This window comes from Schistocerca americana, chromosome 2, assembly GCF_021461395.2.
Source record: "Schistocerca americana isolate TAMUIC-IGC-003095 chromosome 2, iqSchAmer2.1, whole genome shotgun sequence".
NCBI lineage: Eukaryota > Metazoa > Arthropoda > Insecta > Orthoptera > Acrididae > Schistocerca > Schistocerca americana.
Window position 1 is genome coordinate 113,740,153 of NC_060120.1, and position 23,993 is coordinate 113,764,145.

The 23,993-nt window shown below is 41.6% G+C and overlaps 1 protein-coding gene across 1 annotated transcript in view; it reads left to right on the plus strand.

The window, feature by feature from the left end:
- The window catches only part of LOC124596263 (serpin B6-like), a 253,035-nt gene that overhangs the window by 33,000 nt on the left and 196,042 nt on the right, over positions 1–23,993 (plus strand). The window contains exon 2 of the mRNA XM_047135338.1: positions 9,713–9,800. Within this exon, the coding sequence (XP_046991294.1) occupies positions 9,723–9,800 (78 nt within the window). The 5' untranslated portion in view covers positions 9,713–9,722. The remainder of the gene's footprint in view (positions 1–9,712; positions 9,801–23,993) is intronic.

Here is a 23,993-nt window from a genome sequence, read left to right on the forward strand (position 1 = left end):
CGTAGATCAACACCTTCAACCCATTACATGCAGTCTCCCATCCTTCATCAAAGACACCAACCACTTTCTCGAACGCCTGGAATCCTTACCCAATCCATTACCCCCAGAAACCATCCTTGTAACCATTGATGCCACTTCCTTATACACAAATATCCCGCACGTCCAGGGCCTCGCTGCGATGGAGCACTTCCTTTCACGCCGATCACCTGCCACCCTACCTAAAACCTCTTTCCTCATTACCTTAGCCAGCTTCATCCTGACCCACAACTTCTTCACTTTTGAAGACCAGACATACCAACAATTAAAGGGAACAGTCGTGGGTACCAGGATGGCCCCTTCGTACGCCAACCTATTCATGGGTCGCTTAGAGGAAGCCTTTTTGGTTACCCAGGCCTGCCAACCCAAAGTTTGGTACAGATTTATTGATGACATCTTCATGATCTGGACTCACAGTGAAGAAGAACTCCAGAATTTCCTCTCCAACCTCAACTCCTTTGGTTCCATCAGATTCACCTGGTCCTACTCCAGATCCCATGCCACTTTCCTTGATGTTGACCTCCACCTGTCCAATGGCCAGCTTCACACATCCGTCCACATCAAACCCACCAACAAGCAACAGTACCACCATTACGACAGCTGCCACCCATTCCACATCAAACGATCCCTTCCCTACAGCCTAGGTCTTCATGGCAAACGAATCTGCTCCAGTCCGGAATCCCTGAAGCATTAGACCAACAACCTGACAACAGCTTTCGCATCCCGCAACTACCCTCCCGACCTGGTACAGAAGCAAATAACCAGAGCCACTTCCTCATCCTCTCAAACCCAGAACCTCCCACAGAAGAACCACAAAAGTGCCCCACTTGTGACAGGATACTTTCCGGGACTGGATCAGATTCTGAATGTGGCTCTCCAGCAGGGATACAACTTCCTCAAATCCTGCCCTGAAATGAGATCCATCCTTCATGAAATCCTCCCCACTCCACCAAGAGTGTCTTTCCGCCGTCCACCTAACCTTCGTAACCTCTTAGTTCATCCCTATGAAATCCCCAAACCACCTTCCCTACCCTCTGGATCCTACCCTTGTAACCGCCCCTGGTGTAAAACATGTCCCATGCACCCTCCCACCACCACCTACTCCAGTCCTGTAACCCGGAAGGTGTACACGATCAAAGGCAGAGCCACGTGTGAAAGCACGCACGTGATCTACCAACTGACCTGCCTACACTGTGATGCATTCTATGTGGGAATGACCAGCAACAAACTGTCCATTCGCATGAATGGACACAGGCAGACAGTGTTTGTTGGTAATGAGGATCACCCTGTGGCTAAACATGCCTTGGTTCACGGCCAGCACATCTTGGTGCAGTGTTACACCGTCCGGGTTATCTGGATACTTCCCTCTAACACCAACCTATCTGAACTCCGGAGATGGGAACTTGCTCTTCAATATATCCTCTCTTCCCGTTATCCACCGGGCCTCAATCTCTGCTAATATCAAGTTGCCGCCACTCATACCTCACCTGTCATTCAACAACATCTTTGCCTCTGCACTTCTGCCTCGACTGACATCTCTGCCGAAACTCTTTGTCTTTAAATATGTCTGCTTGTGTCTGTATATGTGTGGATGGATATGTGTGTGTGTGTGCGAGTGTACACCCGTCCTTTTTTCCCCCTAAGGTAAGTCTTTCCGCTCCCGGGATTGGAATGACTCCTTACCCTCTCCCTTAAAACCCACATCCTTTCGTCTTTCCCTCTCCTTCCCTCTTTCCTGATGAGGCAACAGTTTGTTGCGAAAGCTTGAATTTTGTGTGTATGTTTGTGTTTGTTTGTGTGTCTGTCGACCTGCCAGCACTTTCATTTGGTAAGTCACATCATCTTTGTTTTTAGATATATTTTTCCTACGTGGAATGTTTCCCTCTATTATAATGATAGTTTGGTAAGTTTCACATCTGTCAACACCTGCTTTCTTTGGGACTGGAATTATTATATTCTTCTTGAAGTCTGAGGGTATTTTGCCTGTCTCATACATCTTGCTCACCTGATGGTAGAGTTATATCAGGGCAGGCTCTCCCAAGGGTATTAGTAGTTCTAATGGAATGTTGTCTACTCCCGGGGCCTTGTTTCAACTTAGGTCTTTCAGTGCTCTGTCAAACTCTTCGTGCAGTATCATATCTCCCATTTCATCTTCATCTACATCCTCTTCCATTTCCATAATATTGTCCTCAAGAACATCGCCCTTGTATAGACCCTCTACATATTCCTTCCACCTTTGTGCTTTCCCTTCTTTGCTTAGAACTGAGTCTCCAGCTGAGCTCTTGATATTCATGCAAGTGGTTTTCTGTTCTCCAAACGTCTCTTTAATTTTCTTGTAGGTAGTATCTATCTTACCCCTAGTGATATACGCCTCTACATTCTTACATTTGTCCTCTAACTATCCCTGCTTAGCCATTTTGCACTTCCTGTCGATCTTATTTTTGAGACATTTGTATTCCTTTCGCCTGCTTTACTGCATTTTTGTATTTTCTCCTTTCATCAATTAAATTCAGTATCTCTTCTGTTACCTAAGGATTTCTATTAGCCCTTGTCATTTTACCTACTTGATCCTCCGCTGCCTTCACTATTTCATCTCTCAAAGCTACCTATTCTTTTTCTACTGTACTTCTTTCCCCCATTCTTGTCAATCGTTCCCTAGTGCTCTCCTTGAAACTCTCTACAACCTCTGGTTCTGTCAGTTTATCCAGGTCCCATCTCCTTAAATTCCCACCTTTTTGCAGTTTCTTCAGTTTTAATCCACAGTTCATAACCAATACATTGTGGTCAGAGTCCACATCTGCCCCTGGTAATATCTTACAATTTAAAACCTGTTTCCTAAATCTCTGTCTTTTCATTATATAATCTATCTGAAACCTTTCAGTATCTCTTCCATGTATACAACCTTCTTTTATAATTCTTGAAGCAAGTGTTAGCTAAAGTTATGCTCTGTGCAAAATTCTACCAGGCGGCTTCCTGTTTCATTCCTTACTCCCATTCCATATTCACCTACTATGTTTCCTTCTCTTCCTTTTCCTACTATCAAATTCCAGTCACCCTTGACTATTAAATTTTCATCTCCCTTCACTATCTGAATAATTTCTTTTATCTCATCATACATTTTATCAATCTCAGCGTCATCTGTGGAGCTAGTTGGCATATAAAATTGTACTACTGTAGTAGGCATGGGCTTTGTATGTATCTTGGCCATAATAATGCATTCACTATGCTGTTTGTAGTAGCTTACCCGCATTCCTATTTTTTTGATTCATTATTAAACCTACTCTTGCATTACCCCTATTTGATTTTGTATTTATAACCCGGTATTCACCTAACCAGAAGTCTTGTTCCTCCTGCCACCGAACTTAACTAATTCTCACTATATCTAACTTTAACCTATCCATTTCCCTTTTTAAATTTTCTAACCTACCTGCCCAATTAAGGGATCTGACATTCCACGCTCTGACCCATAGAATGCCCTCCTGAGTAGTCCCCGCCCGGAGATCTGAATGGGGGACTATTTTACCTCCAGAATATTTTACCCAAGAGGATGCCATCATCATTTAACCGTACAGTAAAGCTGCATGCCATAGGGTAAAATTAACGCTGTAGTTTCCCCTTGCTTTCAGCCATTCGGAGTACCAGCACGGCAAGGCCGGTTTGGTTAGTGTTACAAGGCCAGATCAGTGAGTCATCCAGACTGTTTCGCCTGCAACTACTGAAAAGGCTGCTGCTCCTCTTCAGGAACCACACATTTGTCTGATCTCTCAACAGATACTCTTCCATTGTGGTTGCACCTACGGTGTGGCTATCTGCATCGCTGAGGCACGCAAGCCTTCCTGGGCGTTTTCCCAAAAAAACATGTAATGAGAGTGGCTGCCATAGGATCAATAGATGGACTACGTATGCTAACTAGGGTCTTGCTATAGCCTCCTTGTGCTAGCATCAGCCCAGTTGCTGCATGTAATGCTTCTAGTTCCTTTTTCATTTCTCTGCTAGCCTGGCTCCACTGTGTTTCATCCTGAATTAATTCAGCTACCTGATTTTTCGAAACTTCAGTGGCTTCACTTGGAATTACTGAATGCGTTTCTGGTCACTCCATAACCTCCTTTTTGAACTACACTTGACAACAAGTGGGATCCCTTTATACCAACACAATACCAATAAGCAAAAATAACTATATTAATCTTTTTTCTGTATCATGGCCCACAGAGACTACCTGCACCACCATGCTTCATAGCCAGATCTCTACAATTCCACATTTTACTGACACTGCCTTAGTACATGGTAACTCATGCCCTGATAAATTACAAGATTGCCATGGAGTCAGTTGTAAATACTCTTCCCTACAGTTATCTGTGAACTGTGATAAGTCTGCAGGTACTTGTGGTCTATACAATGCCACTTTCAAGTTACTATGCAGATCCTTCCAACTCAGCATGGCCCCAAAACAAAAGAAAAAGAAAAAAGGCCAACAAAAACTGGTTTACCCAATGCACCGCATGATGACAAGTGCTGATGGCTGCTCGTTTACAAGTGTGGCTCATCGATGGCAGTGACAGCTGATGTCAGTACCTCAGGTGCCCAACGTGTAGGACTGTAATTTCTCCCAGCACCAGGCAGCATGTAAGAGCCACTCTGTGACATGAATGTAGTGTGGCAGAAACACTGCTGATGTTAATGTTAAGTGTCAGCTCCCTTTCTTGACACCTTGACTCAAGAGTGAAGAGCGGAGGTGAGCGATGCTGGAGAGCTAATGAAACATCATTCAGTTAACAATCATTTATTGGTTGGTTGGTTGGTTTTTTGGGGAAGGAGACCAGACAGTGAGGTCATTGGTCTCATCGGATTAGGGAAGGACAGGGAAGGAAGTCGGCCGTGCCCTTTGAAAGGAACCATCCCGGCATTTGGCTGGAGTGATTTAGGGAAATCACGGAAAACCTAAATCAGGATGGCCAGACGTGGGATTGAACTGTCGTCCTCCCGAATGCGAGTCCAGTGTCTAACCACTGCGCCACCTCGCTCGGTCATTTAGTGGCAAAAGTTACATGTTCATACCATCTTCTCAGTGCCACCTAATAGCAACCATGCTGAGACCATGTTGCTTGAAAGCTTAAGGTAGTATGTCAGTGCCCGGCAAGGAACTTGCTAAGTGCTGATATTACCTGAGGTCAGTGGCATACCCCTTAGGAAGGTGTGGCAGTCTTGCATCTATACAGCTCAGCGCAGCTGTGGGTGTCTGTTGGGTGCTGTCAATGAGAGAAACTGGGCCTAAGCTTGCTTCCAGAATGCTGCATACCCTTGCAGTCCATTGTCGAGATGGCATGAAAGTAGAGCACTTATCAGTAACATATGGTACCAGTATACACCCAATAAGGTGGTACTTGTATTGCCCCAGTAGTGGCATCACAGGCACTCAACACCCAAGTTGAACAGCCTGCAGGTGGGCAGGTCATTTATTCATCCATAGAAGATCAGCCTGGCCACCATCCTCATTGTTGTGATAGGAAGGATTGCGGCTTGGCAAATAAGACGTTCTCTCCACAGGAAGACAGCTGTGGACTTGTAGCAGTGGACTCCAAGGTGTCTGCAACTTGTAGAAACTTGCTGGATTCATCAGGGCATCCTACAAAATAATAGAGCTGGTCTTTTACTGGTATCCATTATGCATAAGGAATGCCTCACTTTGAGAATGAACCTGAGGAATGCAGAGGTTTTATAGCAAGTGATGACATGATTTCCCCCTCCCATCCACCACCACAGATACACTGGTGTCTAAATGTGGTGTTGTTTTCTGAGCCTATCAGCACTCTCAGCTCCTCTAGTGTTCAACTTCAGGTTTACAAAACATTCCTTTGTGCAAAGACATCCTGGAGGAGGTGGAAGTTAGTGTTTAACATCTCATCGACAATGAGGTCATTAGAGATGGTGCACAAACTCAAGATTAGGGAAGGTTGGGGAAGGAAAGTAGCTGTGCACTTTTGAAGGAACCATCCCAGCATTTGCCTTAAGCAGTTTAGGGAAACGACAGAAAACGTAAATCAGGATGACTGGACACAGGTTTGAACCGTTGTCCTGAATGCGAGTCCAGTGTGCTAACCACTGTGCTACCACACTTGATCAAAGGCATCCAGAAAGGCGTCTTATGACATCTCTTGGTGAAGCTACTACATTTAACCTAATTACAGTAGAGTGTTCTGTCTGCCCTGCGCTGCTGTCAAAGTGCTGCATCTGTTGTTGTTGGCTTCCATTTAACAAAGTCTGATGAAATGAGCTTCCAGCTTGTTTGTACTTTTGGCCTCTTGCATTGACATTCGGTTACAACACCATTGTGTAGCTGGTAGACTCGCCTCACTTTGCGATGTCTCACATAGTTTCTAACAAAATTTTATTCCTGCACTTACTTACTATTCTACTGTGCAACACTACGATGTCACAATATTCTAAAAACTCTGTAAAACATGTCAACAATGTGAACAGTGTGACATTTACTTCAATTGTCTAGAACCTAGCAGAGGTTACATACAAGAAAAAACACAGTTAGACTGAAACCAATTACTTTACCAAATCTATGATGTCAAAATATTTTAAAGTGCGTTGGAAAATGTAATGTTTATGTTGTAACAGTGTCTGAATACAGGAAGTGTCTATTCTATCTGGGCAGCTACATTTTGGGAAACTATGGCTCTGTTTTCTGTATCTCTATGTTCATGCAGAATAAGGACATGCGGAATAAGGAAGGTAGTCAATTTTTTCTTGTTGAGTTCGTATTATAGTGTATGTCTACCGAGGTAGCAGTGATACATGCGAGTTGAATACAGTAAAGTACCATCATGCCTAAAGTACCATCACACACACACACACACACACACACACACACACAAAATTGACAAAATAAGTTGCTTTGTTACACTATAACACTTAAAATGCAGAATGATGTGAGCTGTTTAAAACACACACTATGAGAAAGAGAACCAGAGATGGTAACAGTTAGAGATGTGACATTTCCAAAGGCAGCATCAAAGTCAATACCTCAGAAATAAAATAAAATGACTTACCATTTCTTGTGAGACATCTCCCACTTAGCTAGCACAATAAAGCTCAAAAGAATTAAAAATTGCTATATCTAAACTGTCTGTATTTTTATATAAGTTGTATTATATGTAATATTTTGCACACTTTGCAAGTACAATGAGTCATTAAATGTGCCTAACATCTAACACAAGATGTTCTTTGTAAGCCCACTCCCCATTGCCATGGACACTAAACAAATGTTGTACCACATATCAAGTTGATGTTATTCTATATAAAGTAAAGATAGGTACTAAATGAAATATAAAACAGTACAAAGTTCTATATCTATGGATCACATCAATATATAGTCTCTTAAGTGAGAATACAGCACCCACGAGCATGCAGAAGTACCACAACACAACATGGCATGTGGGGTGTCACATTGGCCTGCTGGAATTGTCCAATTCCATCGGAATGCACAGTGGACATAAATGGATGCAGGTGATCACACAGGGTGTTAACATATATGTTGTATCTAGACATATCAGGAGTTCCATAACACTCCAACTACACACACCCCACACGATTACACTGCCTCCACCACCTTGAACAGTCCCCTGATGGCATGCAGGGCCCATGGATTCATGAGGTTGTCTCCATACATGTACACATCCAGCCTCTCAATACAATTTGAAATGCGACTCACCCAACCAGGCAACATATTTCCATTCATCAAGAGCCCAATGTCAGTGTTTCCTGATGTTTATGGTACACTCATGAAATGATCATATGGGAAAATCCCACTTCATTGGTACCTCGGAGATGCTGTGTCACATCACTCGTGCACCAACTATGACACCACATTCAATTTCACTTAAATCTTGTTAACCGGCCATTGTAACAGCAGTGACTGATCTTACAACTGCACCAGACACTTGTTGTCTTACATAGGCACTGGGGACCACAGTGCCATATTCTGCCTGTTAACATACCTCTGTATTTTAATACACAGTTTCTTTGGTGCTTCAGTGTATATGTACAGAATATTACTCAAGGTTTGTAATTTTGTAAAATAAATGTATATTGTTACGTAGCTATAAGATCAAGAAAAGATTTAAACAGGAATATTAATGTTCTGTAAAATTTATAAATTTGTACTTAGCTCATTCTTATCCTGGACCCTTCAGTTATTTACTTGGAAACAAAATCATTGTCTATACTGGTCACAAAGCTCTATGTAATATCCAAGAGTGCAAATTATACCACAGTAGAATTACAAGGTGTGCGGCCTGTTTGCAATAGTTTTATTGCCCTGTGAAAAACATGAAAGGAAAATAGAATGTTATTGTAGATGTTTAATTAGGTTACCAGTGGGGGTATGAAGATCAGAATGGTATTGAAGAAGTAGAGAGAAGTTAAAAAATAATGTACAAAAATTGTGTAAAGGATGAAAAGGATATTAGAAAAATTTATGACCAATTTTGAAGAAATCAGAATCATAATGAAAATCGGAAACTGGTAAAAAGCTATTTAGGATGGAAGGGATATGAAAAATCCAGCAGTTTTATTAAATATATAAGGCAATTTTGTTTTGAAGACATAGTCCAGATGGTAATGGTGAGGTAATTCATGGGCCAGAACAATATACTGAAACTCTAATAAAATACACACATGAAAGTTTTGGACATTGTGCATCATTGAAGCACATTCAATAGTTTCAAGAAAATGTATACAACATTGCTAAGAGATTCAGAAAGTGCTTAGCTACTTGTGACAGCTGCCAGCTTGTAAAAGTCTTCAATCAAACATGTAAGGGATATTTACAGGGTGTTACTCCAAAAAGGCTGATGAATTTAGTAGGCATTAACTTGTTTGGGCAACTACCCAAAGCAAAAGGGGCATACAGATACATATATTTGGAATGGTGGATTTATTTTCTAAGTTCATAACATCCTTTAAAGACATCCTTTAAAGAAAGCAACAAATAAGAAAATCATATGAAAGATCATTCAGAACTATTTCAAAAGCTTAGCTGACAATTCTTTCTAATAATGGGAGTCCATTCAATTTAAAAACATAGAAAAATCTTGTCGATGAGAAAAACATAAAAGATATATTGGTTGAGTCAGACTATTGTTTGGAATCAACTCCAAAGTTGACTGTTTCATGCCGGTTAGAAAACTTCTGGCATATTAAAATCCCATAATCTTTCAGTTTGCATTACGATAAAAAAATCAGATTGGGTAAGAAAATTTTGTGCCTTTGTTATTTAGAAACGCAGTATCTCCATAGGAAAAAAGCACCTTTTTGTTACACTTTTAGATGATGGGCATAGAATACCTGTCATTTTTGGTCAACTTAAATTTAGGAGGGATGGAAAATTAACTAGCTATTTTTGGAAGTTTTCATTGTTAGCACAGACTGTACATGGTACAGAAGGTGCCAATAATACTCCCTTTTTCATTAACTACAGAAAGGAAAATATCAGTATTACTTCTTCACATTTTGAGCGTGATGACAATATCTACACTACTGCTCAAAATATTGAGTGCCCTGATACTACATGCGTACATCTTCCACCAAACAATAAACCACAAAGCAATGTTTTCCAGTTCTTTGTCATATGTAGAACTGTTTTTTTTATCAGCCATCTTTTCTGTTGCAGGTGCTCAAACATGGCAACTGAAAGCATAGAAAAAGCTCTCCAAACAATATGTCAAGGAAACCAAAAGTTTACCTTCAGTATTTATAAGGTCAGTAAGTGACTATAGACTTGAATGATTTTAGTTGTGGCATTAATATCTGTGTAAAGAAAGTCCTAATGTTGTTAAGTAAAACTTATTTCCTGTTGGTATGAGACAAATTTTCATCAGATTAAATAATGTAGACAGCAGCTAAAAAATATAAAAAAAACTGCTTTAGTTATCCATTTAAACTTGTTGGGTGGAAACATGTTATCTTACAGGATTACATGTTTTTATAATGACTTACTTTCTGCTGTTAGTGTTGTACAGTATTTGCAGAACATCAAGAACACAATATTCAGCAAGATTCATTGCAATAGGGCTTTGATCCCAACAGGTCATCCTTGTTTAGTTTTGAGCAATTTCTCAAAATAACTTCTGGTGAATCCTGATGTTCTTTCCTAAATAAAGAAACAGACATGTCCATTTAACATCTTTGCTAAAATTATAGCTAATAACTCCATTGTCATTAATATACTTTCCTTCATTTGTTTTTCTAACTAGCATTGTTGATGGTTTGCCATTCATTTACTCCATACAATGTATTTCAATGCTAAGAAACATCTCTGTGTCATCAGTAAACATACAGAGGTTCCACATGAAGCCTTCCTGAGTTCCAGATCAGATTTAAAAAAGGAACCATGAGATGTAGACATTTAGGTCTACAGTTTATAACATCATGTAAAGTAACTCAAAAAGTTTTGTACGAAAAAAATTAATCCACTTCTGCATGGCCTCCTTTCATAACTTGTAAAATGTTTAGACAATATTCTGTCTCAACCCAAGTGTGCACAAGCATGTCTGGAGTGATGGAGGCTATTGCATCCACAGTTCTTCTGTAGATATCACCAAGGTCACATACAGACAAGACATATGCAAAGCCTTTCCTGAAACCCCACAAGAAGAAGTTCACAGGGACTATGGAGACTTTTGTAGCCCCTTGGTTGGTCCATCACATCATATCCATCTCTGTGGAAATTGTTGGTCCAGACACCCACAAACATATAAACTCCAGTGTGTTGGTGTACAATCACATTTGGCTGAAGAAGAAAAGCTGCCAGACAGTAAATTGTTGAAGGTTTACTGGTTGCTTGATGAAAAAGGCTAGTCCAGTTATATTGTCTTCAATCAGCAAATAAGATAGTTTCACCTTTCTGCTGTCTCTGGCAGGTTCCCGAAAACAGTGGACTGGATGCAAATGTTGGGTTGATTAAACCTTCCCACATGTGTCGAAGATAGCATCATCAGAGAAAATGAGATTCCATAGATACCTGGGTTTTGCGCAGTCAGGTCCAACATCTCCAAAGCAAATTCATGGCAATGTTGCAAGAGATTTTTCTTCACTGATTGCACAATTTGAACATTTTAAGCATGCAAACAAAGTCATTTATGCAGTACATAGTGGATTGTTGAGCATTGGACGCTTAGTTCCTGTGATGGTCAATGAACTGACTTTGATGGGTTTCATTGGTTGGTCTTTATGATCTCCTCTATCATCTTATCAAATGTGTATTTTCTGTCAGAAATGACTGTCTGTTTACGCTTCAGCAGCTAATTACTTGTCATACCAAGCATTAATTGTCTTAGTGTCTGGTGGGTCCCTTTGAAATTCACTTTGAAAAGAACTTTGAACAGCAATGGGTGATTTCTTTTCCATTTACCATACATGCAGTGGACTCTGTTGAGGTATAGTTGTTTGTGGTAATTGTTTAGTATCTGAAAGGAATCAAAAGACATCATTTAGAGACAAATCTATGCAAAAAGTTTTGAGTTGCTTTACATGATGCCACCAACTGCAGGTATCTGTGTCTCATAGATTTTTGTAATTGCATTTGGAATTCAGGAAAATGTCACATGGACACCCATACAACAAGGGACATCAGGTAGAACACATGTTTTTTTGGCTGTTATGTGGTCTTCAGCCTGAAGGCTGATTTGATGGAGCTCTCCACAATACTGTACCCTTTGCAAGCCTCTTCATCTCCAAAAAATAAATGCACTCTACATCTGTTTGAATCTGCTTACTGTATTTAAATCTTGGTCTCCTTCTAATATTTTATCAGCAGTTAGTCGGTTTTGTGTGTCTACATAGCGGAAATTACTGCAGGCTCCCATGATGCCTAGCAGGTGAGATTGATACCATACTTCAGCGCAACATTATTCAGTACCTCCCCTTCAGTCTTATGTCCTGAGTGTGGAGCATCTGCTTCGTGGAGCCCATTAAATTATAGGGAATGCAGTAAGATCTGATCTATCTTTGTGAACTATATGCAAACCATTGTGGTACCATGAGTGTAGCCCTTAGAGACTGAAATCCCCAACTGTGTTAGATTAACTTTATGTCCGGTAACTCAAGTTCATTTATTTGTATTTTGTATTTACTTTACTCACTATGTTAGATTAGCTTTACTTATGGTACCTCAAGTTTATTTATTTTTATTCTGTATTTTCCTTTGATCATGATGTTTGATTAGAAATACTCACAGTACCCCCAGGTTCATTTATTTGTATTTGCATATTTTTTTCATCACTGTGTCAGATTTGCACTCTTTACTATACCTGATGATCATTAACAATGTTTCTCGTGTTGTCTTAAAGAATTGTGTAAACTGATTCCACTGCGCATGGATGGTGGGCACCCCTTGTGTGCATTCGTAATGCCTTCAGGAGTGGTGAGGATTACCAGATAGACTCAACTGAGAATTTTCGTTCATAGACATTTTTGTGTCAATGCATTCTGCAATTAATTGTGCATGTTGACGTCCCAATAAACGAACTGTTTTGAATTCACATCTTTTTTGTTATATTCTTCTCATACTTTACCTGTCTGTTTTATCCTCAAGCCTAGCAAACTGATGGTATCCACCTGTCTTGTTCATTGAGAAACTAATTCCGACACTGCTGACCCCCAAATGAACCACCCCCTCTCTTGACCAAGCTCCGCACTAGGCTGCATTGAATGGCTGCTGATATCAAGTTCCCCCACCACCCAGCTGGCACTCGACACACTTGGTTCCATGCACAATTCAGCACACTACTCTGTCATTCCAGTGTTAACACAGTGTATGAAACATCATATTCCAGGGCAAGTCCATTCCCAGCTTACCGCTACCTTCAGCTTCAGTCCCAGGCATCAACCAAACCCACCTTCCCCTGATTAACAGATGCATATGGTCAGGTTTCACACATTCCTCAGCCACTGGGTGCAGCTCACAGGGACTGCCACTGCTCCAGTGCACCTCCATCTCCGCAGACAGCCCACACCACAATCCACCTGATATCTTTAGACTCCCATGACCTTCTGGCAGTGGTTCGCTTCCATAGAGGCAATATTTGGAGGCTCCTCAATCATCATCAACTCAACACCATTTGCGAAATCAGCTGTGCAGTTTGAACCTTTGGTCACCACAGAGGCATGTGACACCATCATGGCATCTAGCTGATTTGGTACCCGGAAAGAGCAGCTGATAGCTGGTTGATCCCATAAAAAATGCAGTACCCACGTGAACTATTTTCATCAGGGTATAGCGAAATAAGTGCTGTATCATTGTGAGAGATGCAGAGGAAAGTGAGTGAGCCAGTACTTACCCCAGTTCACTACTACCAGTGCCATGTCATCATTAAATGCCTGTACATAGCATACAAAGGATTGCTCCATAACCTAAGGGTGTAAGTAAAAAATTGAAATAATTTTTCCAAACTTTGTCAGTGTATGCTGCAGTATATTAATGTTAACATTGTGAAGTCTCAGAATGATCAAATGAATATGTTTTACTAAATATATTATTTTAGGAAAAAAATAAGAAGTGTTAAATAATGAAGCTAGAAAGCTAAAAATTATTCGTAATGTGCAAATATATGTCACAATCAAAAGTTACTAGTCTCAACTTGATCTGAGCACTGTTTTGTTCAAAATTGGTGTTTTTATGAAAATTTGGAGGCACTGAATTTTAGACTCAGAAAGATGAAAATTCATAAGTAGCTGCAGTTTGACATAAAAACATTAACTAGGTTACACCAAGAAGCTATCTGTATTAGTTTTCAAGTCTTTACTAAAAAAAACAAATCTGGAACAAAAATGTCACTATTCATAATAGATAGAATATCATTTGTATTTGTCACAGAAAGTATTAATTATAGCACTCAATTACATTGATGAAATAATACAGCTGTACCAAGTTTCAAGACTTTAGTGTAGATAACAATCATTACATGGAATCTTAAAGTGGCAGTTAAGAGTTCATGTACTATTATCAGTTCCATTCTAAAAATTCTAGCTGGCAAAATTTGAATGCAGGAAGCTAAAACTGTTTCAGTAACTAAAGCAAACTTAACTTAAATTATATAAAAACTAAGAAGATTGTAAATTGTTAAACAACAGAGTTATTAATATGTGTCTGAGAAAAGGGCCATTTAGATGCTGCTACCTGTGCCTAGAGTGGTTGATAGCAGATATTTGGCAGTCCGCTGTGCCCATATATAAATACAGCCCCAGAGGCAGTAAGAAGAAAGACTTTGCTCTGGGATATCAATCTGCATGTGTCAGTCAAATGCCTGTGTCTGTTGTACCTCATATGACGTCACAGACAGGCAGCTAGCAAATGCGTTTTTGATATAAGTAGGAAGTGAACTCATGAGGATTGTACACTGTCCTGGATTGCTTAGATTTCATGGAAGTAACTTTTTGTATGCTGCCTGTAATGTTGACACAACAGTGTGGCAAGTGGCAAGATTATTTTCCAGTTTTAAGGCAATTGATGATTAGAAATCAGGGTGATAGACAATATTTCTTGGAGCTTCCTATAGAGGCCTCCTATGAACTGTTTATAGTGCTGTTTCTAGTAGGGACATTATTATTATTATTCTTATTATTATTATTGCTATCATTATCAGAATAAATATTATTATATTTTGTGCGTGTGAACTTTTACTGAATATATTAATCAGTTACAATCAAAACTCTTATTTGTAGTCATAGTTCCTGATCCCACTGATTAAATAGCAAATAGAAACGTTTTCTTTCAGTGAGTATGAAGAGTAATGTGGACTTGCAGTCTGGAAATTATGGTCAGTACATTCTCCATTGCTTTCTGGCTGACGGCAGAAATAGTTTTCAAGCTCTTGTAAAAGGTCAAGGAGATTAGTTAATTTACACTCCACTCAACAAGGTAAATGCGCTGAGATCCAGCTCTCACAACACTTCCACCTCTCCTGTACACCTGCTGGGCCTATGATCATTCCCAACATGCTGCTACTTGTGAATTGACTTGGATTTCTGCCTGTCAAAGACTGCACAGCATTAGTTACACATGAATGTATGAATGTTGACATGGTAGTCATCATGGCAGACAGGTTCTTCGATTCCCTCAACCCCCTCTCCACCACCACGCAAAATCGTGATGTTCCTTTGCACAGTCTCCCACATATACAAGCCACATCAGCAACCACACACTCCATGTCCCACAAACTTATCCATGGTCAAGGTGTAGCTCATGCCCCACATGATTAGCATGATGATCAAGCTCCCTCATACCCTGCACTGTGCCCATGCCTGTCTCTGCCTTTCAGTGCCTATGACTTCCTGCATACACAGACACGTTTCACACAAACTCTCAACCAGCTAGTAGTGATCAGAACGTTCAGGGTGCCAGTTGTCTTTGCTAGTATCATGAGTGCTTTGACAGCAACACTACAAACTGTGAGGTACTGTGCACATGGTCCTCAACACTGACAGCAGACAGCTGTAGGTGCACCTGATTGCTCTGCTATTTCTCACTGCCTGCTCATGCATGATCATTGGAACCCCTCCTCCCCAACAGCCTACCTGCTTCACACTAGCCTCAATCTCCACATCTGTTCTTGCAAACTGTTACCCTCTGCTGGCCCACTCCTCCCTCTTCCTCACTGTGATGAAAGGTTCTCTAGTCACAACCTACTGCTCCCATACATGATCCGTTGACCTTGGCCTTGGCTGAGATTTCACAGATGCCTTTACCATGGATGATGTTATCGATCCTATCACTGGTGCCAACTTCATTGCCCATTGTGCCCATTCCTTGTAGATCCTGTACTGTCACCTCTTTCACCATCAAGCAACTGTCATATTCTGGCCTCTTTGCTGACCTACTTGGTGAATTTCCTTTCACACAACCTTGCAGTGCCCCATAGGAGAAACACCTACATCTCAATGACACCAGCCCCTACCCCCATGGTTTTCTGCCACCTCCTGTCACTTCCCGTGGATTAGCAAAGAGCTTTGCAGACTGAAATCAAAGCAGCAATCATTTTTGTGTGTTCTGCACCTTGATGAGCTCAAGGGCTGTGCACTTCATCTGAGGAAAAGAATGCACTTGGTGCCCATGCAATTCTTTCAGGCCCTTAATGCCAGAATGGTCCCTGACCACTACCCAGTGCCCTTTGTCTGGCACAACTGTCTTCAGCAAGGTAGACTGAGAAAAAGCACTTAAGTAGAGTCTGGTCTACCCAGAAGATATGGAGAAGACGCCAATAATCAATCCCTTCAGACTTTTTGAAAATGAGTTTATCCCCTTCAGGCTCCATAACACCACCCAGGCCTGACAACGCTTTCTCAACAGTGTCCTGTATGGTACCTCGGTTATTTTGTGTACCTGGATGATATCCTCATCTACTCATGCAATCTCATGGAGCAGCACCAAAACCTCCAGGAGGTATTTGCCCACCCTCAAGAAGTGGGAATCATCACCAGTCTGGAGAAGCATGTCTTCAGTGTTCTGGAGATTGACTTCCTTGGACACAGCATATCGTCTGTGGGTTCCTACCCACTGCACAAGAAACTCCAAGCCCATGACCTGCAACTTTTAAAGAACTTTGCAGATTCCTCAGGATGGCAAATTTTTCCTGCACCATCTGAAGAAAGCTGCAAGCATGCAAGCACCACTCACTGCTGCATTCCAGGGCAACCACTCTGTAGGTAGCAGGCCTATTGCCTGGAAGGTGTCAATGACAGAAAGTTTCGAACAAACAGTACGTGACCTCTTGCACTTTGCCTTCCTGACCCATTCCCTTTCGACCGCCCCACTCACAGTCATTACTGGCACCAGCCAGTGTGCCCCAGGCATCGTCGTTCAACAACACATTTAATTGTTCCTGGCAGCTGTTAGCATTCTTTTCCATGAAGTTCTCTGAGCCACAACAAAATTTGCCACTTATAACTTAGATTTCCTTAGTGTATACAAGGCAATTAAGTACTTCCACCCCTCAGTGGAAGGACACTCGTCCATAGAGTTCATTGACCTCTATCCCATTACGATACTGTGTTGACAAAAGTAAGGCACACAGATTTCACCTAGGCTGTTCTGTCAACATATATAGTACATGTCCACTATAATTATCCGGGCTGTTATACCGTGGTCGGTTGATGAATTCTGTGGTGATTCCCAACGTTTCGTCTCCGACTGCGGGAGACATCTTCAAGGGGGTCCGTAGCTTGATGGAAGGTCCAACACACACACTGGCTCGCTACTGACTGCCGCTAAATTCCGTGTCCGCGTGCCCCCGCGCCGCAGCGTGACGTCACGTGTTTTGAAAACGTCAGTGCAATTGGCCGCTGTCCGTCGCCGTCGATCGCCGTTGCCATCACCCAGTAGTGGACGGGTGGTACACATCTTCTTTAACACCGGCATCCATATACCGTTTAATTTGATGCCCTCCTCCTTTCGGTTGAAATTATTTGGGTGTTTAGCGATTTTGATTGCCTTCCTGTAGAGCCTTTCGTAGTATCCGCTCGTGGTCACTAGTACTTGCGTCTCCTCGAAACGAATATTGTGGTTCCCTGGCTGGAAAGCATGCTCCGCAACAGCTGATCGTTCCGTTTCTCCTTTTCTACAATTTCCCTTGTGCTCTTCCAAACGTTTAGAAACAGTTCTTTTGGTGGTACCCACATAAACATCACCACAGCTGCATGGGATCCTATACACTCCAGATTTTTCCAATGGTTTGCGAGCGTCCTTGGCAAGCCTAAGGTATTCCTGTATCTTCCTGGTGGGCTTGTAAATTATGGTAATATTCCGCTTCGTCAAGATCCTACCTATTCTTTCCGTTACATTTTTAACAAACGGCAGGAAAACCTTAGATTTTGCAGTAGCCTGTACGTCAGTATGATTTCTGCATGGCTGCCTCAACGGACGTTTTATTTCGGCGGACGAATATCCATTCTTCGTTAGTGCATTGTGGAGATGTTCCATCTCAGCGTCGAGCAACTCAGGTTCACAAATATTTCTAGCTCTGTCAACTAACGTCTTGATAACACCCCGCTTCTGTTGTGGGTGGTGGTTCGAATCCCGGTGCAAATAATGGTCCGTGTGCATGGGTTTGCGGTACACTGAGTGGCCCAAACTACCGTTTTCGTTTCTAAACACAAGCACATCGAGGAAATGTAGTTTTCCGTCTACCTTCTCCTCCATTGTAAACTGAATTCTTGAGTTTATACTGTTCAGATGTTCGTGGAACCGGCTTAGATTCTCACTACCATGTCTCCACAACACAAACGTGTCATCCACGTATCGGAACCATACATTTGGTTTTTTGCTGGCAGTACCTAAGGCCTGTTCTTCGAATTTCTCCATAAAGAAGTTAGCAATTACGGGACTTAGGGGGCTTCCCATAGCCACGCCATCCGTTTGCTCATAAAACTGTTCATTCCACTTGAAGTATGTGGTCGTCAAACAACACTTAAACAGCTCTAAAATATCGGCAGGAAAAATTCGATCCAGCTGTTCCAATACATCATTAAGTGGAACCATGGTAAACAGCGATACCACATCGAAGCTGACCGATATGTCCTCCGGCTGGACCACTATGCCATTCAATCTGCTGATGAAATGTGTCGAATTCTTTATATACGAGTCCGAACGGCCCACATGTGGTTTTAACAGCGTAGTCAAAAACTTGGCTAACGAGTAGGTGGGTGAACCAATGGCACTTAGTATCGATCTTAACGGAACATTTTCTTTATGAACTTTGGGCAATCCATAAAGCCTCGGTGGTAGCACGACCGAACTGCAGAGACCTTTCTGCACACTCTCTTCAATGGAGGACTTTTTTATTAACCGCGACACAGTTCTGAGAACGTTGTTAGTGGGGTCCTTATTCAGCTTCCTATATGCTTGTGGATCCAGTAGATCCGTAATTTTTCTCTGATAGTCAGCCACATCCATAACCACCGTTGCGCTTCCTTTGTCAGCTGGGAGTACCAAAATACTATCATCATCATTCAGGAGTTTTAAAGCTCTTCTCTCACCCACAGTTATATTACTTTTCGGCGGTTTTGCATTGGCTAATATTCTCACTGTTTCTATACGGATTTCTTCAGCTGTTACAGAATGTACACTGCGAATTCCTGCTTCTACATTGGCTATAATTTCTTCCGTGGGCACAAAACGCGGACTAACAGCAAAATTTCCTCCCTTGGCAAGCACAGATGTCTCATCGTCAGATAACGAATGTTTGGACAAATTGATAATGGTCCGGGAAACATCTAAATGCCGAACAGTCTGATTAGGTAGCAAATTATCAAACTTCTTCTTCTGTCTACTAGACGTCGTCAACATACCTTTCGCCATGATATCATGCAGTAGTCTATCAATTTTTCGGACTCGTATATAAAGAATTCGACACATTTCATCAGCAGATTGAATGTCATAGTGGTCCAGCCGGAGGACATATTGGTCAGCTTCGATGTGGTATCGCTGTTTACCATGGTTCCACTTAATGATGTATTGGAACAGCTGGATCGAATTTTTCCTGCCGATATTTTAGAGCTGTTTAAGTGTTGTTTGACGACCACATACTTCAAGTGGAATGAACAGTTTTATGAGCAAACGGATGGCGTGGCTATGGGAAGCCCCCTAAGTCCCGTAATTGCTAACTTCTTTATGGAGAAATTCGAAGAACAGGCCTTAGGTACTGCCAGCAAGAAACCAAATGTATGGTTCCGATACGTGGATGACACGTTTGTGTTGTGGAGACATGGTAGGGAGGAACTAAGCCGGTTCCACGAACATCTGAACAGTATAAACTCATGAATTCAGTTTACAATGGAGGAGGAGGTAGACGGAAAACTACATTTCCTCAATGTGCTTGTGTTTAGAAACGAAAATGGTAGTTTGGGCCACTCAGTGTACCGCAAACCCGCGCACACGGACCATTATTTGCACCGGGATTCGAGCCACCACCCACTACAGAAGCGGGGTGTTATCAAGACGTTAGCGGACAGAGCTAGAAATATTTGTGAATCTGAGTTGCTCGATGCTGAGATGGAACATTTCCACAATGCACTAATGAAGAACGGATATTCGTCCGCCGAAATAAAACGTGCGTTGAGGCAGCCATGCAGAAATCATACTGACGTACAGGCTACTGCAAAATCTAAGGTTTTCCTGCCGTTTGTTAAAAATGTAACGGAAAGAATAGGGAGGATCTTGACGAAGCAGAATATTACCATAATTTACAAGCCCACCAGGAAGATACAGGAATACCTTAGGCCTGCCAAGGACGCTCACAAACCATTGGAAAAATCTGGAGTGTATAGGATCCCATGCAGCTGTGGTGATGTTTATGTGGGTACCACCAAAAGAACTGTTTCTAAACGTTTGGAAGAGCACAAGGGAAATTGTAGAAGAGGAGAAACGGAATGATCAGCTGTTGCGGAGCATGCTTTCCAGCCAGGGAACCACAATATTCGTTTCGAGGAGACACAAGTACTAGCGGCCACGAGCGGATACTACGAAAGGCTCTACAGGGAGGCAATCAAAATCGCTAAACACCCAAATAATTTCAACCGAAAGGAGGAGGGCGTCAAATTAAACGGTATATGGATGCTGGTGTTAAAGAAGATGTGTACCACCCGTCCACTACTGGGTGATGGCAACGGCGATCGACGGTGACGGACAGCGGCCAATTGCACTGACGTTTTCAAAACACGTGATGTCACGCCGCGGCGCGGGGGCGCACAGACACGGAATTTAGCGGCAGTCAGTAGCGAGCCAGTGTGTGTGTTGGACCTTCCATCAAGCTACGGACCCCCTTGAAGATGTCTCCCGCAGTCGGAGATGAAACGTTGGGAATCACCACAGAATTCATCAACCGACCACGGCATATCAGCCCAGATAATTATAATGGACATGATATTTCCGGCCATGAAAGTTTACATTTTAGTATATATAGTACAGTTCACAACTGACATATTGCACATGGCAGATGTCAACAATATCATCAAAGACAGCCTCAGCTGCTCATGTGCCCTCGCTACTCTCGTTGGCCCTGACACCACACAGATAGCTGATCCTGAACTGCTAACACTGCACAGCGACCCAAACACCAGCCTCAACTTCCAGCTGTGCACGATTCCCAGTATGGACTTAGATGTTTGGCATGACTATCGTGCAATTTCTGACCACCTAGGAAACTCTCTGGACGGGGCGGGGGGTGCAGGATTCATCTGTCCTGCTCCTTCCCCCTTTCCCCATGATTTCTGCAAGACAGAACTCTAACACCTCCATGAACTGTCACAACCCAGCGTCCATGCAGCATCTGTGGTGCCCATGCAGGAGCATTTCATCAGATGTGGTATCCAATGGAACTGCACCAACTGAGCTGACATGTGGCTCCCAAGCCAGTGCTTGAAGGTAGGCCATCACCTCCAGACCCCTAACACTTTTTCCTCCCTCCCCCCAACCCTCTCTCCCTCCTACTTCAGTCGATCATTGTTCTCCCATGTATATACAGTGGAACCTCACTTAATGAGCACCTCCCATAATGTAGAATTTGCATAATGAGCAAAACACATTGTAGAAAAATACTCACTTAATGAGCGATGTTTCACATAACAAGTGGTGACGATTTAGTCTGACATCACCACCTGTTCTTGCGTGATCAGGGAAACATTCAACAATTTGAACACCTTTCATTGTCGCCAGTGGTAACGTACAATGTCTTTAGTATATACTGCAGTCTGGGTTTAGTGATATTTTTGCTACCCTCTTAGTGTAGCTTGTCACCACACATTTTTCTAAACTTTTGTTCACACAGTGTTTTTTTGTGTGCAAATTTTAATAACCTTCATAGAAGTGTCCCCAAAGATAAAGCTGCAAGAAAATGACCACAAGAGCAAGAAAATGACCTTAGAAATGAAACATAAAATCATCGAAAACCATGAACATGGTGTGAGCATTGCTGATTTAGCACACACATACAGTCAGTCTGCATCAACTGCTTGCATATCCTCAAGAATGAGGACAAGATTAAGAAGATAGATGCTTCAAAGGGAGTTACAAGAGTATCTAAACAATGGTTTCATTTTCTGGAAAGGTTACTTCTTATATGGATTAATAAAAAGCAATTAGAAGTTGACACTATTAATGATAACATAATTTGTGAGAAGGTGAAAATGATTTTTGCTGATCTAGTTAAGAAGACACTAGGATCATCAGCAGCCAAAGAAGTGTTTAAGGGAAGATTTGGATGGTTCAAGAAGTTTGAGAGAAAAACTGGCATCCACAGCATTGTGAGATATGGTGAAGCAGCCAGCTCTGACACAAAGGTAGCAGAGAACTTCATCAGCAACTTCAAGATGCTTGAGATTTTGATCGTTACCTGCCATAACAGGTTTTTAATTGAGACGATACAGGTCTATTCTGGAAGAAAACTAAAAGTTTATCTTTCTAACAGCAGAGGAGAATGCATTGCCCAGTCATAAGCCAATGAAAGACCATCTCACACTGCACTGCTGTTCAGTGCCAGTGCAAGAGGTGATTCAAAAATTAAACCACTGCTTGTTTACTATTCAGAAGCTCCAAGAGCCCTCAAGGAGTGTCAACTCCAGAAGAGAAGGTTAAATAGTTAGTTAGTTATGTGTTCCGTTGATCAATAGCATGGAAAAACCGTCATTATGTGGAACGTGTCAAATGTACAAGAAATGCACACAGGAAACAAGTATTTTTTTTTCATTATAGCCTTATACTTAAATATTTCTATTATCTATCCCATTCCCTTAAATGGCACAAAATGCATATATTATATCTCCAGATTTATTTACTCATATTCAAGAATTCATCTATGGTATGAAAGGAGTTGTCATGGAGGTATGATTTCAATTTGTTTTTGAAACTATTACTGCTGTCTGTCAGACATTTTATTTCATCTGGTAATTTATCAAAAAGTTTTATAGCAGCATATTTTACCCCTTTCTGTGCCAAAGATACATTAAGTAAAGGATAGTGTAGGTCTTTCTTTTTCCTAGTATTGTAATCATGATTTTAAACTGGTCCATGTTATTGAGAAAAAAATTTCATTACTGAATAAATGTACTGTGAAGCAGTTGTAAGAATTCCGCAAGGTTCCGCTGTGTTGACATTGCAGGCCCATTTCCATCATCAAATGACCTTCCGTACATACTCACTATCATCAACAGGTTGACTTGGTGGCTGGAGCCATGCGATTGTCTGACATCATGGCAGACACAGCCTAACATTTTTTGGACGATACGAGACAGTGTGGTACTGAGGTGCAAGACTCACACAGCTCTCGCAGTTGACTTATGTATTACGTGCAGCTGATTATCTTCTCTGGGTAATCAGCTATGTTGATCTTCCAAAAGCTTCTTCTCCGAAGACTATAGCGGATTATAGGAATTTATTAAGCTACTTCTCTATTCTTGAAATAATTTGTGTACTCTTGGAACACTTTCAGTTTATTCTTGGTATATTTTCACCTCTCAACACAAAGCAACATTTACTCTGTTTCACATAAGTACATAAACTCTGACAAGCCAACTGATGTCTTTAAACATCAGACTTGATAAACCACAAGTTCAATGTCATAGTAACAATATAAAAATTTATGGACATCACATGCGTCCTGACTCTTGCAGAGCTAAGACGTGAAACAAAAATAAGTCTCTAGTGCCAAGCGAGTCCAATACATTAATGTGCATAGAAATATATATTCAGTTGTTCATTAGTCTTTTTTACAATTACCACAGACACTAACACATCAAAGAATACTACATAATTATTTCCTGAGATTTCATCATGTCTTCTGTGGTGCTGGCGGCAAACACTGTCATCATCAGTGACTCGCCCTTCTTACAGTCTTCTAATAAGAAACTTCCGAACTGCACATAGAAAAAGGTGGATAGGTAGAAACATTCTCACTCTCCCGCAC